The following is a 16,161-nucleotide window of genomic DNA, read 5'->3' as shown; positions in this document are numbered from 1 at the left end:
TTTGTCGTTTTTTTATTTATCGCCGATCGCCTTGTTTTTTTTTTTTTTTGCGATTTGTGTAATTTTTCGTATTCTAATTACCAGAGGTCGAAGTCCGAGATCCGTGAATCGATGGGTCATATTTTCATAAACGATTGTGTTTCAAGAAATGACCCTAGACTATAAAAATACCAGTAATGAAATAATACAGTAACCTACAAATTGATATAGGTTTCCAATACATCTAAAAGGAAATATGTTGTCCATAGTAATAGAACGGATTCGTGGTATATATAGGCTTTGTTTTAGCGCATGTACAATTAGATGAAGTTTTACCTGGATAATCCGTACGTATATTCAGGTCTTTCTTTGAGCCAAGCGACTTTTCATCTAGTGGTTATCTCAATTTATTCAGTATTAATATGAGAAGGTAATGGTGATTTGTTGTTCAAGTCATAAACAAATTTAGTATAATTGACAACACATGACAACAAAATGTTCAAACAACAAATTTATTACAAAGAGAGAAAATTAAATCGTCAAAATACTAGTATTCAATCTTTTTCCGTTAAAAAATGACCTGCATTCAATGTAAACTCTGCAATAATGTTTCAATTTTTAATATAAAGATATCACACTAATAAGAAAATTGACAAAGAAAAGAGAATAGAAAAGAATCGAAATCAACTCATGTATATGTAACTATGTAAAATTGATAGTAAAAAAATATATAAAATGAGAACCTGTAATCATGCAGTTCTAGAGCCAATACTAGTGTATTACAAGATTTCCAAAACTTTAGGTTAAAAGTCAATTGCATCCTATAGCATTTAAAACATGAAATAGTGTAGATCAAGAACTGTTCACGGGTCTTTGGTTCAAACACTCTCTTTTCTTTTCATTTGTAAATACGTCCATCGATGAGCATTATTTCCTTTAAAATGTCAAAATATTGCAACAAATGTGTGATTCAGCTGGGTTTTTTTCCAGAACTAAGCAAACATCCTCTTCAAATTTTTCTAAGGTTAGGAATGATTGCAATCAACGTCTCAGACGAATGGTCTTGCTGTAATGATAAACAAACATGGAATTATACATACCTGTAGCTGACAAAGTACACGTAACTCTATTGCACAGTACAATATACACTAATGAATAACAATTATACACATGTATCTGCTGTATAAATATTTTTAGTGCTATTTACCATTCCATGATCTGCACCTCATCCTTTGCAGGGGTTGGCTTGAAGCTTTCTATGCCAGAAAGGAACAATTTACGAGGCGCAAAACCGTCATCCTCTTCATCTTCCTCTTGCTCTATCTCCACCTTCAGTAGTTTGTCCATTGAGATATCCCATTTTCTGTTCCCTGACGTCAGTTCCGGTTTTTGCTTTGTGACACACCATGAGAGGTCTGTTTTCTCTTTTGCAGAGTGCTTCGGCTTGTCCAGCATGTACTGCCTCAAATATTCTGTTGTTATATTGTGGTCGTTTAGAAGAGTCTAGAAAGAGGTTAAAACCGGAACTAATTATTTTCATACACGCATGTACATGTATTTGTACAATTCCCACTAAAGTATGCATTGATAAATTTGTTACACATATAGTATGCATGAATGTTTTTTTGTTAGATTACAATAAAATACATGTAGTTTCATTACTCACCAGAAACTGTTCCGGGCGCATTTTCTTTAGATACTTTCTCTTTGCTTTAAACATATCAAGTAGCTTTTTGGCCTGTTTAAAGTAACAAACAGAATGATGTTTGAATGATTTTTTAAAGAATAAATGCAAAGGAAATAATATATGATTGCATGCATGATTATTCCATAAAATGTGTCAATTTGATGTATAACATACCTTTACCAAGACGTGGTTAGGAAGTCTGCCTTTTAAAAGTTCGCTTCTGATGCTTTTTCTGCAATCCTTGAGGATTTCTCTAAAGTACTCCTGTGTTTAGAAGCATAAATGTTCAGTGACGAATATTATTTTAAATGAATCAATCACGTCTATTAAATCATATATTGAGGTGAAAGTAACGAGGATAAAGACGTGTCTTTGACTAAACAAGATTTTAGGCACTATAATACTGAACGCTATCACGGAAAAAGCAGCCTTGCCAAAATGTCATAGATGTATACCGGTTTAACTAACGGTAATCATATTATTCTGACGAGTAAAATCTAAAGTAAATCTTTATTTCTAAATAAAGTTGCCAGATATGGACACATGGATATCACTGTCATATCATTTATTCCCTTAAAGTTTAGAAATATAAAGAGTTGTACCTTTACTCGGTTCAAGACTTTCTCAATGCTTAAAGCGTCTTCTCGCTGTTTCTAGAAAAAAAATCTTAATTGTTATACATAAGATAGAATTTAATCAGAATTAATTACCTATTACATTATTCGCAAACAAAAAGGTAGAAAATATGATTATAAAAAGTTTTATTTGAAATGATTATTTTATAAATATTTAATAACTCAATATTATGCAAAATCAATTAATTTCCAGGACACGCTGCCTGCAATTAGATTGTATAGCCACCTTTTGGTGGGTTAAGTCACTCAGTAGCGGCCTTGCAGTATTTGGTATAATCCCATACTGTCTATAGAAGGAGTCTTGGTACTCGTCGATCACCTCCCTCGGGAAAAATCTCTACAAATTAAGTAAAAATTAAATTAAAAACTGCTTGTGAAATACCCGCGATACGGGGTGGTTAGATAGACAGTAATCGTTTGTTCATTTTGAAGATTGGTGCATGGCTCACGGATGCATTGTGGATAATGAGGTTGCTGTAGAATTGCTCACCCTTTCCATCTCTCTCTCGACTTCATCGTAATAGCCAATACACGTTGCCATCGTCAGAAGAACTTATTTCTTTTTGTAATATGACATGAACCTACAAGACAACTGTTTTGATTAAATTTTCACGTTACTATCTAATCAGTGTTCAAAATATTCAATAATATTAATCACTGCGATTTACTCACCTTCTCAATGTTTCAGCTGTAACTATCTGAATGCATTGTGACGTTGATATTGAAGTTGATTGTGACGTAACGATGAAGTCATCGTATTATGACGTCAGAAATAAGGGTCCTATACTGTACATAATTATGATCGATGATGTCACAATAAAATGTTTAAACAATATCTTTTTTATTATATATAATGTTTTCGGGGTTATCTTGATTCTTTCCTAGTACATAGATCTATGTTTGACCCATAATCTGTTTTGTTTTTAGATTAAATTGATAAACATTTTTCGTTTATGTTATGTTCAAACATTTAAACAAACTCCGTTCCATTATTTAGCATTATACTGATTGCTGGATTACTGGAGCTTTATCTTATTTTTATCATTATCAGATCACCGCTTCGTCATTTTAAAGAGAGAGAGAGAGAGAGAGAGAGAGAGAGAGAGAGAGAGAGAGAGAGAGCTTACCACGGGATCAGTAAAGAAATCTTCAATCTCTGTCTTCGTCTTGCCGCTCGGGCCTTCACCTTTTCTTGTCCTTTTGTTTCACTGTTATTGCCCTGATAAACAACAACAATTCTTTAATTTTTTCCTTAAAATTTGTTTTTTTCTTAAAATGGCAGCCAGTAGTAGCGGGCGCGTCAAACCGCCTCACCAAAACAAAACAATTCTAAACCTTTCTGAGAGCGTCAATGATCGCCAAATTGGTACAGCAAATGATTCTAGAAGTAATCTTTTGACAGATGTGTTGAATTGTGAAAATTCGATGGATAACGATGATTTTGCGGCATTGTTTACTTCGCAAACCGTGAGTACTCCTTACGAAGAAGGTCACCCTAATATGCTTAGTAACTTTGTGTCACAAACCTCCCCAGTGTTAGCAGATAATGAATATCATACTGCAGTAGATACGATTGATATTGAGAATTTAGATACTCAGCTTCAAAACTTACCAAAAGAATGTTACATGACTAAGCTGCTAGACTTGTGTTCGAATGATGAAACACTTATCTGCTGGTATCGAAATGCTTTGTGCTCGCGTGCAAAAACCCTACCAGACTGTCCACCAGGTAAACTCTTGAGTAGAAAATCCACAAAAGGCGGTTCAAGCATTACAAAATATGCTAAAGACTGTTATATTTTGTATATGTTTCTCATGGGTGATAAGTCTTGTGTCAGCGAGATTTTCGATAAGAACAAGAGTTCTTCATATGTGTCAGACCTGAACAAAATCAACGCTGTAGAAATAAAGACCACAATTCAATTACTCGTACAAAAAGTAGCAAGCTTAGAGAACTTAGTCAATTCTAAGGATAAAACAATTGTCTCTTTAACATCTGATTTCAACACACTTAAATCAGATTTCGAACAACTTCAGTCCGATCATGACCGTCTCAAGGGAGAATCAATGTCAAGGTTTACTAAATATGATGCTTTCCAAAAGCTCACGTCCGACAATTTTAAGATTTTGGACACAGAAAAAATGGAATATCAAATGGACAAAACCAAAACCAACGAAGAGTTAAAACGGCTCTCGAAAGTAAGCACCAATTTTCAAAAACAAATCAGCGCGCTAAGTCCAAGCAAAACATATGCGAGTACTATCAAAGATACAATCAAAAACCGAAGAGGGAGTAACGTTAGTATTAGCGAATCATGTAGGGGATCGGAGCAGGCAGATGACCCTTCGCTGACAACATCACCCGCTACATCACTAGACCGCACCCAACAAATAATAGCCGAAAAAGTGCATGAATTACGCGAAAGTGTCGTCACACCTCACAAAACTTTCTGTTCTTCAAGATCCCAAGTAGATTCGACCCAGATTATAAGCTCCCCACTGTGCACCTCTACGAGATCAACTTTGGGTGACAGTCGATATAACGGTTCTGCACCGTCTCGCTTCACTAACTCTGAAGTATTACGGTCGCGGTCACTGAGCCCTGAGGAAAAAAGAACCTTAGAGAAAGACTCTACCGTTAACGAATCAAGAGGAAAACCAGACTTCAGATCAGTCGAGTATGATGGCAAGTCTTGCGTGGTAACGCTAGATGATAAACAAAAATCGAAAATACCGGCTAAACATGAAGAAAATATTTTCATTGGTGTAACCTATCGAAAGACCGCAAGATATTATCTATCGGGCATTGATAAAAAATCTACAAAGTCCGGAATAGCTAACTTTATCGAGTGCAAAGGAGTAAAAACAACCCATTTAATGTTATTCACACCGAAATATTACCGATCCCGCCTGTCTGCAAAAGTAAACATTCCGTTAGAATTTGTTAAAACTGTTGAAGCTCCCGATTTTTGGCCTGAAGGAGTTCGATGCAGGCGATGGATGAGTAATAGGGAATGGGAGGAAAAATGTGCGAACCAACTTGATAAGGAGGACTGGGACACTGACGCCCATGTCAACTACTGATCAAACTCCTACTGACGTCCGCACCCAGACAAATACCTAAACATACATGTGGAACAAAACTAGTATTTTACACTTTACTATCTCAATGGTTGTGTTGATGACATGGAACGTAAGGGGTGTGATCTCATCTACAACTTGTTTATCAACTCTTTTAGAAAAAGAAAAGTGTGATATTGTGGTCATAACAGAGCATAAACTTAAAGAAAGTACACACAATTATCTTGACTCTATTCACAATGAATATGCTTGTTTTGTCAAACTTGACGATGAAAATATAATGCACGGTAATTCGGCGTTCACCGGTAAAGGGGGCGTCGCTATCATGTATAAGAAATCCCTAATGTTTTCTGTAAAAGAGGTCAGTTGTTATAATACCAGACGAATTATAGGAATTAAACTCGATGATCATTCTGGTAACACATACTACATAATCGGTGTTTATTTGCCAGCTGATAGCAATATTGATGCTTACACGCAAGAACTTAGCATACTCGAAAACCTATACACATATTACTCATGTTATGGTAAAGTTATTATTGCAGGTGACTTCAACGGAAGTTTAGTTGACACAAGTGATACAAACCTGATTAAGGCGGAATTATTATCTAATTTTGTCTCCAAGTATCAATTGTGTATCCAAAACAAGGATTTTGTCGTTGAGGGGGAACAGTTCACGTTTACCCAGAAGAGTACAACACTAGACTATATTCTTTTTGACAAACATGTTCTCAATGGGTTGAAACGGTATAAGATTATTGAGGAGGGTGCATTTTCCATCACATCTGATCATCTACCGGTTTTAGCATATTTTGACCTTAAAATTCAAAGGCACTCTCTAATGAACTCTAACACCATATTACCCGCATGGCACAAGGCAACACCTGAATCCATTGTAACATATAGAAACCAAGTGGAACGCAACATACACAAGTTACTACTAAGCGAAATCAGGGTGGATAAAGACATTGATAAATTCGTCAGTGATATAACGGAAATATTAATTACTTGCGCTCAAAACTCGGTCCCCTTTTCCAAATACAACCCTTACACTAGACCAGAATGGACTAAATTTGTCAAAAATCTACATACAATTGAACGGAACAAACGTAGGGTATGGGTGTCCGAGGGAAGACCCCGTGGGATGGAATTTAAGCCATACCGAGAGTACAAGCGGGCAAAGCGACAATTTCGAAATGCTCTTAATGAGGAACACGAAAAATATATGCGAAAAGTATACAGTGACATTGACAAAGCCGCAGAAATTGACGTCCGCCTGTTTTGGAAATTAACCAAACGCAGAAAGCCAAGGAGATCCCGAATCTACCCAGAAATCCGCGACGAAGAAGGAGTTACTCATACAGACCCACAAGGTGTTGCGGAAACGTTCGCTTCGTTCTATAGGAAACTATATACTCCGTTGGAGGACGATAGTTTCGATCACGCATTCAGAAACACGATTAGTGATAAGTACCAACATCTTACGACTGAATGTGAAGAGGATACAGGGTATATACCAGGGGGTCAACTTACAACAGCAGAAATAACGTCAGCCATAAATACACTCAAATTACGTAAAGCACCCGGTGACGACTCTGTAACCAATGAACACATAATTCATGGTGGTGCATCACTTATCGCTTGTATTTTGAAGCTGTTTAATGCTATTGTGCAATATAACTATATCCCTCTCTGTTGGAAACGTGGTCTTATAGTTCCATTACATAAAGGAGGAAACAAGTCTAAAGATTCCTGCAACAACTACAGACCAATAGCCTTATTACCATGCCTCTTTAAACTTTTTGAAAAGGTTGTGTACAATCGAATCAATCAACAACTTTTACAAACTAAAGATTTTCCACATTCTCAACAACAGGGTTTTCAGAAGGAACTAGGTTGTCTGACAGCGTCATTTAATCTCCAAGAGACAATAATACATAATTTAGAACAAGGAAGCAATGTATTCGTATGTTTTCTTGACACCAGCAAGGCATTTGACACGGTGTGGAGGCCTGGACTAATGTTTAAACTATATGAACTTGGTATTAATGGCAAATTATGGTCTCTCATTAACAAATGCCACCAAAACACCCTAAGCTCAATTGTCGTAAATCAAACTCATTCAGAGTGGTTTCCCGTACAACAAGGTGTTCGACAGGGTGGCGTACTATCAACGTTCCTTTATCTTGTCTACATAAATGATCTCATCCATGCCATACAGTCCGGTAGTCCAAACACAGGTATACTCAATATACCTAGCAGCTGCACTTCCTTAGCAGATGACTTGGCTCTAATTGGTATTTCTCCGCTTGCGCTACAAACACTGTTAAATATTGCATACAACTATTCCTGCAAGTGGCGATTTACATTTAATGCGTCTAAATCATGTGTTCTACAGTTTCGCGCTAAAAAAGCTAAACTAGATAACACAAACTGGCATCTAGGTCCTGCAAAAGTGTCTTGTGAACAATCTTACAACCATCTAGGAATCGTAATCAACCACAAGTGTAAACTTTCAGATAGAATAAACGAAGCATGCAACAAAGGACGAAAATCCTACTTTGCATTATCCGATCTTGGCACACCATTTCTTAACCCTAATACGTTATCCCATCTATACAAAAAAATTGTACTCCCATCAGTGCTTTATGGATGCGAACTTTGGTGCAACTTGTCTCTAACAGACAAAAACAAACTAAACGCATTTCAACACTTTGTCTGTAAGAACTCGCTGGATTTACCAAAACTGTGCAGATCAGACATGTGCGAATCCTTTTTTGACGTCTTACCTATCAACGCAGAGATTGACGTTCGGAAGCTTTTATTCTTTGGGAGACTTTGTCGTTTAGACCCAAAAACGCTAACAAAAAGGATATTTCTAACGAGATTATTTTCTTACTTACACGATCTTTCCGTAAATCAGTTTGGCTTTATTCCTGATATTATAAAGGTTCTCCAATCTTACAACCTTACAGTTTACTTGTGGGATTTTCTAAAAGACGGAACCTTTCCCGAGAAACCTTGCTGGAAGAAAATTGTCCGCAACAATGTTACTAATTCACACCTTTCTCAACGAAAAGCGCGGATGTCTCATGACCCTGACTTCCTAGTTTTCACAGAAATTTTCAGAGAGTCAAAACCCTCCTCGATTTGGAATATACCTGAAAACTATTCGGAAATCAAACTCTGCAAGTTCATCTGTAAACTCTGCACAAGTGTAAGTTTCAATGGAAATCCCTATTCATGTATTCTGTGCGGTAAATCCTTTGTCGACGTGTTTCAACATTCTTCTTGTGTCTGTCCAGCTACTGTGGTAATACGTGAAAATTGGTGGAACATAATAACAAACTGTTTCAACATAGAATTATGCGCGGAACTATGTGGTCTTTCTGAAAACGACCTATTTCATGTACTTCTCGGGCGTCGTACAAGTCATGAATCGGACAATAAATCATTCCACATTCTGAACTTCAATCTTGTTCGGGCGACAGCGGCAGCATACTTCCGATCCATAACAGTTGCCACTTCCGCTACTACCTGATCCACTTCAAGGCTATTACCCCTATGGGACACTGTAAATAACTTTTTCTCTTGTTTTCATTTTCATGTATGTGTACATGTAATGTGTGTGTGTGTGTGTGTGTGTGTGTGTGTGTGTGTGTGTGTGTATATAAATTGTATATAATCATATGCTAGTTGTATGTTGTCATATATCTCTTAACAGAGGAAATAAAGTATGATTGATGATTATAAAAAGTTTTATTTGAAATGATTATTTTATAAATATTTAATAACTCAATATTATGCAAAATCAATTAATTTCCAGGACACGCTGCCTGCAATTAGATTGTATAGCCACCTTTTGGTGGGTTAAGTCACTCAGTAGCGGCCTTGCAGTATTTGGTATAATCCCATACTGTCTATAGAAGGAGTCTTGGTACTCGTCGATCACCTCCCTCGGGAAAAATCTCTACAAATTAAGTAAAAATTAAATTAAAAACTGCTTGTGAAATACCCGCGATACGGGGTGGTTAGATAGACAGTAATCGTTTGTTCATTTTGAAGATTGGTGCATGGCTCACGGATGCATTGTGGATAATGAGGTTGCTGTAGAATTGCTCACCCTTTCCATCTCTCTCTCGACTTCATCGTAATAGCCAATACACGTTGCCATCGTCAGAAGAACTTATTTCTTTTTGTAATATGACATGAACCTACAAGACAACTGTTTTGATTAAATTTTCACGTTACTATCTAATCAGTGTTCAAAATATTCAATAATATTAATCACTGCGATTTACTCACCTTCTCAATGTTTCAGCTGTAACTATCTGAATGCATTGTGACGTTGATATTGAAGTTGATTGTGACGTAACGATGAAGTCATCGTATTATGACGTCAGAAATAAGGGTCCTATACTGTACATAATTATGATCGATGATGTCACAATAAAATGTTTAAACAATATCTTTTTTATTATATATAATGTTTTCGGGGTTATCTTGATTCTTTCCTAGTACATAGATCTATGTTTGACCCATAATCTGTTTTGTTTTTAGATTAAATTGATAAACATTTTTCGTTTATGTTATGTTCAAACATTTAAACAAACTCCGTTCCATTATTTAGCATTATACTGATTGCTGGATTACTGGAGCTTTATCTTATTTTTATCATTATCAGATCACCGCTTCGTCATTTTAAGAGAGAGAGAGAGAGAGAGAGAGAGAGAGAGAGAGAGAGAGAGAGAGAGAGAGAGCTTACCACGGGATCAGTAAAGAAATCTTCAATCTCTGTCTTCGTCTTGCCGCTCGGGCCTTCACCTTTTCTTGTCCTTTTGTTTCACTGTTATTGCCCTGATAAACAACAACAATTCTTTAATTTTTTCCTTAAAATTTGAAAGTTTTTTTTTTATTAACAATGTGACACATCATCCACATGCATCTATAAATCTCTAAATCGTAGTTACGATACAAACCTCCTGTATAGCTGCAGGAACAGATTGAATTGGAGACCAGTTTGTAGTCGGCCCCTTGGTCTGTTTCCGACGCTGGTTGTTGTTCCTGTCGTGTTTCTACACAGGAGAAAAAGATATGATGATAGAAATTAGGAAGAAAAAATGAATGAATTAATAAATGCTGAGTCAAACTTTACTTACTTCATTATCGCCCTTGACTTCGGTGGTTTTAGAGTTTCTTCCTGTGATCACGTGACTGTATCCCCCTGTCTCTTTCATCCCGTCATTCACCGATTTCTGAAGGGAAAAGTCGCGATTATTATAATTATACATGTATTTTAAGATCAGATGAAGTAGAAAAAAATGTAAATGGTAAATAGTCTTGCCTTTTGGTGTCAAAAAACGAACTACCTTGACAATGCAGTCTCCAGCATCGTTTGATGTGGCCCAGTTCAGATCAACTGGTTCTGTAAATCTGGGTCTGAAAATAATTTCTACAGTCTTAATATTCAGGACAACCACCTAAAGCGAAAAGAAAAAGTGTGAATTAATAACGGAATAACATACTCTGACTAATATGTTAAAGATCAGTCAGGTCTAAGTTAGGATTTGGGATGTTTTGTTACCTTTCGGATGTAAAAGGAGATCAGCTCATCTTCTCGCCTTAATGTTCCATCACGAGAAGCCAATACCTGACCAAAGTAAAGAATAAATATCATGAGCGGGTCCAGAAAATTTTTCTAAGGAGGGGTCTGCCGGTATTTTGAGTTTTCTAGGGGGTCTGCGATATATTTTTGGTAATTCTATACTGTAGATTTAAAGAAATTTAAATTTGCGGGGGGGGGGGTCCGCCCCCCCCCCCCCCTTCCTCCATTTTCTTTATCAACGCAAGAATGTGATGAATATTCATCATCTGAATATGTAAATATATATTACAAGCATAAAGAAAAGACATTTGGTGGCCTGCATAAATGTCATCAAAAGGGCATGGGCGATGTTATCAACAGATCCTGAAACTTCATATGTCGTAAAACAGATATATCTATGTTTGATGAATTCTTTTTACTTAAGAATATGTTTGCTCAAATCTTTTTTTAACAACATATTGCATAGTTTTTAATCAAACATAATTTGCTTGGAAGTTCCATCGCGTTTTTTTTTCGGTAATTCCAATGAAAACTTTAAGAATTCGCATTCGCATTTAGGTACCAGAATAGGCCAAACTCTTCACTCCAAATTAAGACTAGAATGTAGTGGTCTTAATCTTCATTTGTTTCAAAGAAAATTAAGCGACTCGCCTCTTTGTATTTGCGGCGAAGTTGAAAGTACTGACCATTTTTTATTACACTGTAATACATATTCCAGAGTTAGGACACTTCCATATTTTCTTAATGTTGAATTATTGTTATATGGTAACGCTAATTTATCTGAAAGTGAAAACAACAATATTATTTTACCTTGTCCAGAAATTTCTTGTTGAAAGTAAAAGGTTCTGAGTTCACCTTTTGTTTTACTATAACTACTGTATTACATTAAATACCATATTTGTATGTACCTGTATGTTCACAGATATATAATGCTTATTTAGAGCTACTAAGCAACATTATGGTTCAATATTAATACATGTTAAAGTAACCTTAGTCTATTAGTATAGACATTATCTATTGGTTTGATACAATTGTCCCAATACTCAATTCCAGCTATTCTTTTCTCGCCTTTCATTTTCTTTTTTCTTTTTCCTACATTTTTCCTAATCAATGTTTATATGCAGTGTTATTGTAATTGAAAATTTTACCCACCTCTCATTTGTAAAATGACGAGAGCGAGATTAACATAAGCATTTTGGCTTGTTTCTCAATCTTCTGTGTACTGTTATTATAATATGTATGATGAAATTCACTAAATAAATATTGTTTAAACTAAAAAAAACTAATTCGCACAAAAACAAAATCTCCTCCTTTCAACGCTGTTGAAACCCGCACAACTTTCATTTTTAATTCGGGAACGATTATGACGTCATAAAAAAAATACGACGCAATGATATTTGGGTAAAAATAACGTTCGGTACTTAGAAACGGAAAACGAGAGTCTTGCGCGCCATCTAGCGTTCGTTTGTTTTTGAAAATTCAGTGTTCAATTTGCAAAATATTCTTTCTGCTGTCCAAAGTTTTGCATAATAAGATATATTTTTTAACCGGTACTGTAGAAATTGCTTCCTAATTTTTTTTAATTTATTCTACCTAATACATGATACATGTACAATTACAAGTATATAATTAAGTATATTGATCTTACACTGTACTTTTTAAGAAAAATTAATATTTTCTATATCTTTGCCCATATTTTTGCATCATGTAACTTAACATAATTTTGACAGAAATATCATATTCATTTAAAATTTCGGTGCCTCAAGGTTCACCTAGATGGTAGTTGATTCATGAGTATAATATGACACCTGTTCTGTCTGAAATTCATTGACTCCATGGTTAAAGGTTGATTGCCCAACAAGTGTGTCCATGATGATCGCTCATCGTACGGTCGATCTGATTGCCGACGTGACCAAGAGCAGGGACACACATTGTTCTGAGCAGTCTTCGAGGGTAATGGGCGTTAAATAGTCTTGCGCGGCCTACAAGAACAGAATCCTGTCTGGAAATTTGTTTTAGTTTAAAGAGCTGGTAAAATTCAAAAGGTACGTAGAAATTCAAATACATTTGCACTACATGTTCGCATTTTTATGTCATTTGGTGATTTATTTCAGGCACGTAGCATCGTTTTTGAAAGTGTGTGTGTTTTGGGGGGGGGGGGGGGGGGTTGACAAGCCAAACAAAGTATCTCTTTAATTTTAAGTTCACTCTTCATTTCCTTATTTTCATACTCCCAAAAAAGTGCGGGTTGTATTTTTTACATGTAAATTAAAGAAAAATTGTAGCTGCGAGAAAAAGTGGTTGCTACGTGCCTGTATTTTTGCGTTTAACAATCTATTCGACAATCAACAACTTTTTACCTTTTATTTTAAACAAAAAATTCGTGCAATTGGTATTTATCCTGGAATTTGTTAAACAATGGCAGTGAAACATCCAAATTTTACTTGCAACAGCTCTGCTAAACTGATAAAAAAAAATTCAAATTGGGAGAGGGGGGTGGGTCCGAGGAATATTTTTGCTTGCCTGGGAAACCAAAATCTTACTTTTCCGTAATTTAATTATGTAAATGTATAGGGTTTGATATTTTCTGAAGGGTGAGATATTCAAACTCTTTGACATCCTTCTCTAGATCAGCGCCCGTAGCTACATGACTGCGAATGCGTTCTTTAATGCGTTTATTAAAAAATATTTATTCACATTGCCTTCTTTTTTATATTACATGTAGAAGAAATCTCTTAATCTTTCCCTGCGCCTGCGCTGAAACTGACAAAGAAAGGCTTGTAGCTGGGAAATCTTAGCAATTAGAAACGAAACACTACACTGACGGAAGACAATTACAATAGAAATTCAACACGGGTCTTCAAAAGTAAGTTAAAATGCTTTAGTTACAATCAGACACGTACATGTAGTTTAAGGTGGTCAGATGGTAATGGGGGAGTAGACAAGGGGCGACTCCCTCCCTCCCCCCCTTATTTTGCAAATAAGAAATTTTCTCTTGATTAAATTTATAGAGCGTATATAAAAAATGAATTTTGAACGAACTGCCACCACCCCTATTGATTTTGTATTTTAATAAATAGCAAAGTTTTGTTTTTGTTTGTTTGCTTGAAAATATTCGGGATAGTCCACCCTTTCAACATTAAAAAAACGATGCTACGTGCCTGAATTATATTTTAAAAAAATGAATGTATAGCAAACATTTTTTTAAAATTAGTAATTCTATTGCTATGCAAAACTGGTACGTACGTTCTGTATGTTTAATTAAATTGTCTAATATTAAAACATGCAATGTCTGCCCCCCAAAAATGTTAAAAATGTCTGTTAGTATTCATTTAAACAATAAAATGCTTTCCTTGGGGATTCATTCGGGATATGAAGGTAGCGACATTAGGGGTTATGTAAATTTTTTCTGCAATGATTGCTACCTTCATAACCCACATAAATCATCAAAGAGAGCATGTTATTGTTTATATTTACATCTTCCTTTTAACTAATTAATAAATTGATTAAGAAAAGTAAGTAAAATTTACTAAATTACTGTTAATGTACATACCAAGTACGTTAGCTAAAAGCAACAGCCAAATCGTCTCCTGTGATACTTTGAGTCTGACATCATCATGATTATTTCGTGCAGTCCGTGATATTTCGTAGGTCGCTGTATATTTAGACCAATTTAATCGATAAACAGGGCGTGTCAGTTTCAGACCTTTCAATTTCTTCTCAGTTTCAGCCGCTGTAGATTTCGACCAATCTATGAACGGGGCGTGTAGATTTCAGTCTGGCTGATTCTTTAGAGCTATGAATTAACTATATAAGAAATAGAGGGAATAATACTTGGTATTTTTATACAAGTGCATGGGCGTAACCTTAACAAACTTGAACATATTTGTTTTCTCTTTTTAAAAAAACAACAATAACAAAAAACATGTAAGTTGTCTAAAGTTACATGGAGCTTAAATTATTTTAGCAAGAGTTATTCATTGCATGTGCGGAGTTCAGGGAGCTCGGGAACATTAAAACTCGGATTTCCCACCCCTTACGATGGAACAATAATTGATCCGCGTAGTACATTCTTTTATTGTTTAAAAAATGTAGTTATTTATTAAAAGGGGTATACCAATACACACGAGGATCTAGATTGGGTCAATCCATCCCTGGATAATTCATACTTTTTGAATGTACATTGTACAGAGTAAAGTTACTGTAAATAGGTCTTGCTTAAGGGAGGTGTGCTGCCATCTTGTACATTTGAGGATAAGAATGTAAACATTTCTTGAACTGGCTTGTTTCTGCCCGAAACTGACTAAAAATATTGCCAAAATATATAATTATGATATTATATATATACATGTATAACAGACTTTTTGGTTAATGGCGTTCAGGTTCATTGACCTTGAACCAAGTCAATGTGAAGACTATAGCATATCTCTTTATAATCAGTTTAAGACCATTAGATTATTTACCATTTGGTTAATCTGTTCAGATTGAACAAAAATGCCTCTATGTAATTGGTAATGAGATTGAATTAGACATTCTATGCCAGGTGGAAAATTTCGAAGTCAAGGTCAAAGCAAAATTCTCTGAAATACTTCTCATCATTATGTCCACTAAGCGGGGCCCTTTGAGATCGTCATGATCTCAATGTTGTCTAGTTTATCAAATGATTTATTGGTGGGAAGAGCTCGAGGAACATTAAGGTGGTATGGGACATCTGTCGATATACAATTGAATACTTTCACCGGTTAAGAATTTTCAAATTTCCCAATATTTATTCGAAAAATACGTTTTAAAATTTTTAGGAAAGGTAAAAGTTTTAAAATCCCAAGAGAAATTCGAACGCATGACTTACAGATCCGAAGTGAACCCTCTTACCCACTGCGCTACGCTGTTAGATTACAAACATGGAGTAGAAAGTGCTTACAAAGTTATATTTGATTTCATTGTTTATTTCGATAAATAATACGTCACAATCTGGAGGTATCCCATACCACCGTAAGTCATTTGTAAAATACAAATTAATGTTCTTAATTTTTTTCATTCTAGGGGAACTATTTTGTTACAGCAAAGAAAGACGTTGAACAGCTTGTTTACAATCATCATCATCATCATCATCATCATCATCATCATCATCATCATCATCATCATCATCATCAAAGTTTCGCAACTTGTACTTT

General features: G+C 35.5%; 2 protein-coding genes and 2 long non-coding RNA genes across 4 annotated transcripts; 1 reads left to right on the top strand and 3 right to left on the bottom strand.

Moving 5' to 3' along the window:
* Positions 1-550: 550 nt before the first annotated feature.
* Positions 551-3,085, bottom strand: LOC128165894 (uncharacterized). The gene is made up of 8 exons (XM_052830837.1): positions 2,974-3,085; positions 2,792-2,882; positions 2,528-2,638; positions 2,269-2,319; positions 1,841-1,930; positions 1,646-1,717; positions 1,187-1,482; positions 551-1,045 (listed from the first exon to the last, which is right to left on the bottom strand). Exons 2-8 carry the CDS (start codon positions 2,840-2,842, stop codon positions 1,021-1,023), a joined length of 696 nt encoding a protein of 231 aa, XP_052686797.1. The 5' UTR covers positions 2,843-2,882; positions 2,974-3,085; the 3' UTR covers positions 551-1,020.
* A 6,146-nt stretch (positions 3,086-9,231) lies between these two features.
* LOC128175087 (uncharacterized) lies at positions 9,232-9,799 on the bottom strand. The gene is made up of 3 exons (XR_008242633.1): positions 9,688-9,799; positions 9,506-9,596; positions 9,232-9,352 (listed from the first exon to the last, which is right to left on the bottom strand). It is a non-coding gene; the product is annotated as an uncharacterized LOC128175087 (long non-coding RNA).
* Positions 9,800-10,143: 344 nt separating this feature from the next.
* LOC128177630 (uncharacterized) lies at positions 10,144-11,059 on the bottom strand. Its single transcript, XM_052844431.1, has 5 exons — positions 10,967-11,059; positions 10,752-10,862; positions 10,542-10,637; positions 10,362-10,457; positions 10,144-10,239 (listed from the first exon to the last, which is right to left on the bottom strand). Exons 1-5 carry the CDS (start codon positions 11,057-11,059, stop codon positions 10,144-10,146), a joined length of 492 nt encoding a protein of 163 aa, XP_052700391.1.
* A 1,774-nt stretch (positions 11,060-12,833) lies between these two features.
* On the top strand, positions 12,834-16,113 carry LOC128186877 (uncharacterized). Its single transcript, XR_008243989.1, has 3 exons — positions 12,834-13,032; positions 13,713-13,853; positions 16,031-16,113. It is a non-coding gene; the product is annotated as an uncharacterized LOC128186877 (long non-coding RNA).
* Positions 16,114-16,161: the final 48 nt, after the last annotated feature.

The sequence above is a fragment of the Crassostrea angulata genome, chromosome 1 (genome assembly GCF_025612915.1).
Source record: "Crassostrea angulata isolate pt1a10 chromosome 1, ASM2561291v2, whole genome shotgun sequence".
Lineage (NCBI taxonomy): Eukaryota > Metazoa > Mollusca > Bivalvia > Ostreida > Ostreidae > Magallana > Magallana angulata.
The sequence above is the reverse complement of the archived record's forward strand: the minus strand, read 5'-3'. Positions and strand labels throughout refer to the sequence as shown.

Coding starts and splice junctions, on each gene's coding strand:
- LOC128165894 (XM_052830837.1), bottom strand. CDS start 2,842: ATGGCAACGTGTATTGGCTATTACGATGAAGTCGAGAGAGAGATGGAA. Junction 2,639..2,791: donor TCGAGAGAGAGATGGAAAGG/GTGAGCAATTCT, acceptor CTTAATTTGTAG/AGATTTTTCCCGAGGGAGGT. Junction 1,483..1,645: donor TGCGCCCGGAACAGTTTCTG/GTGAGTAATGAA, acceptor ACCTCTTTCTAG/ACTCTTCTAAACGACCACAA.
- LOC128177630 (XM_052844431.1), bottom strand. CDS start 11,059: ATGATATTTATTCTTTACTTTGGTCAGGTATTGGCTTCTCGTGATGGA. Junction 10,863..10,966: donor TCTCCTTTTACATCCGAAAG/GTAACAAAACAT, acceptor TTTTCGCTTTAG/GTGGTTGTCCTGAATATTAA. Junction 10,240..10,361: donor TTCCTGCAGCTATACAGGAG/GTTTGTATCGTA, acceptor GTTGTTTATCAG/GGCAATAACAGTGAAACAAA.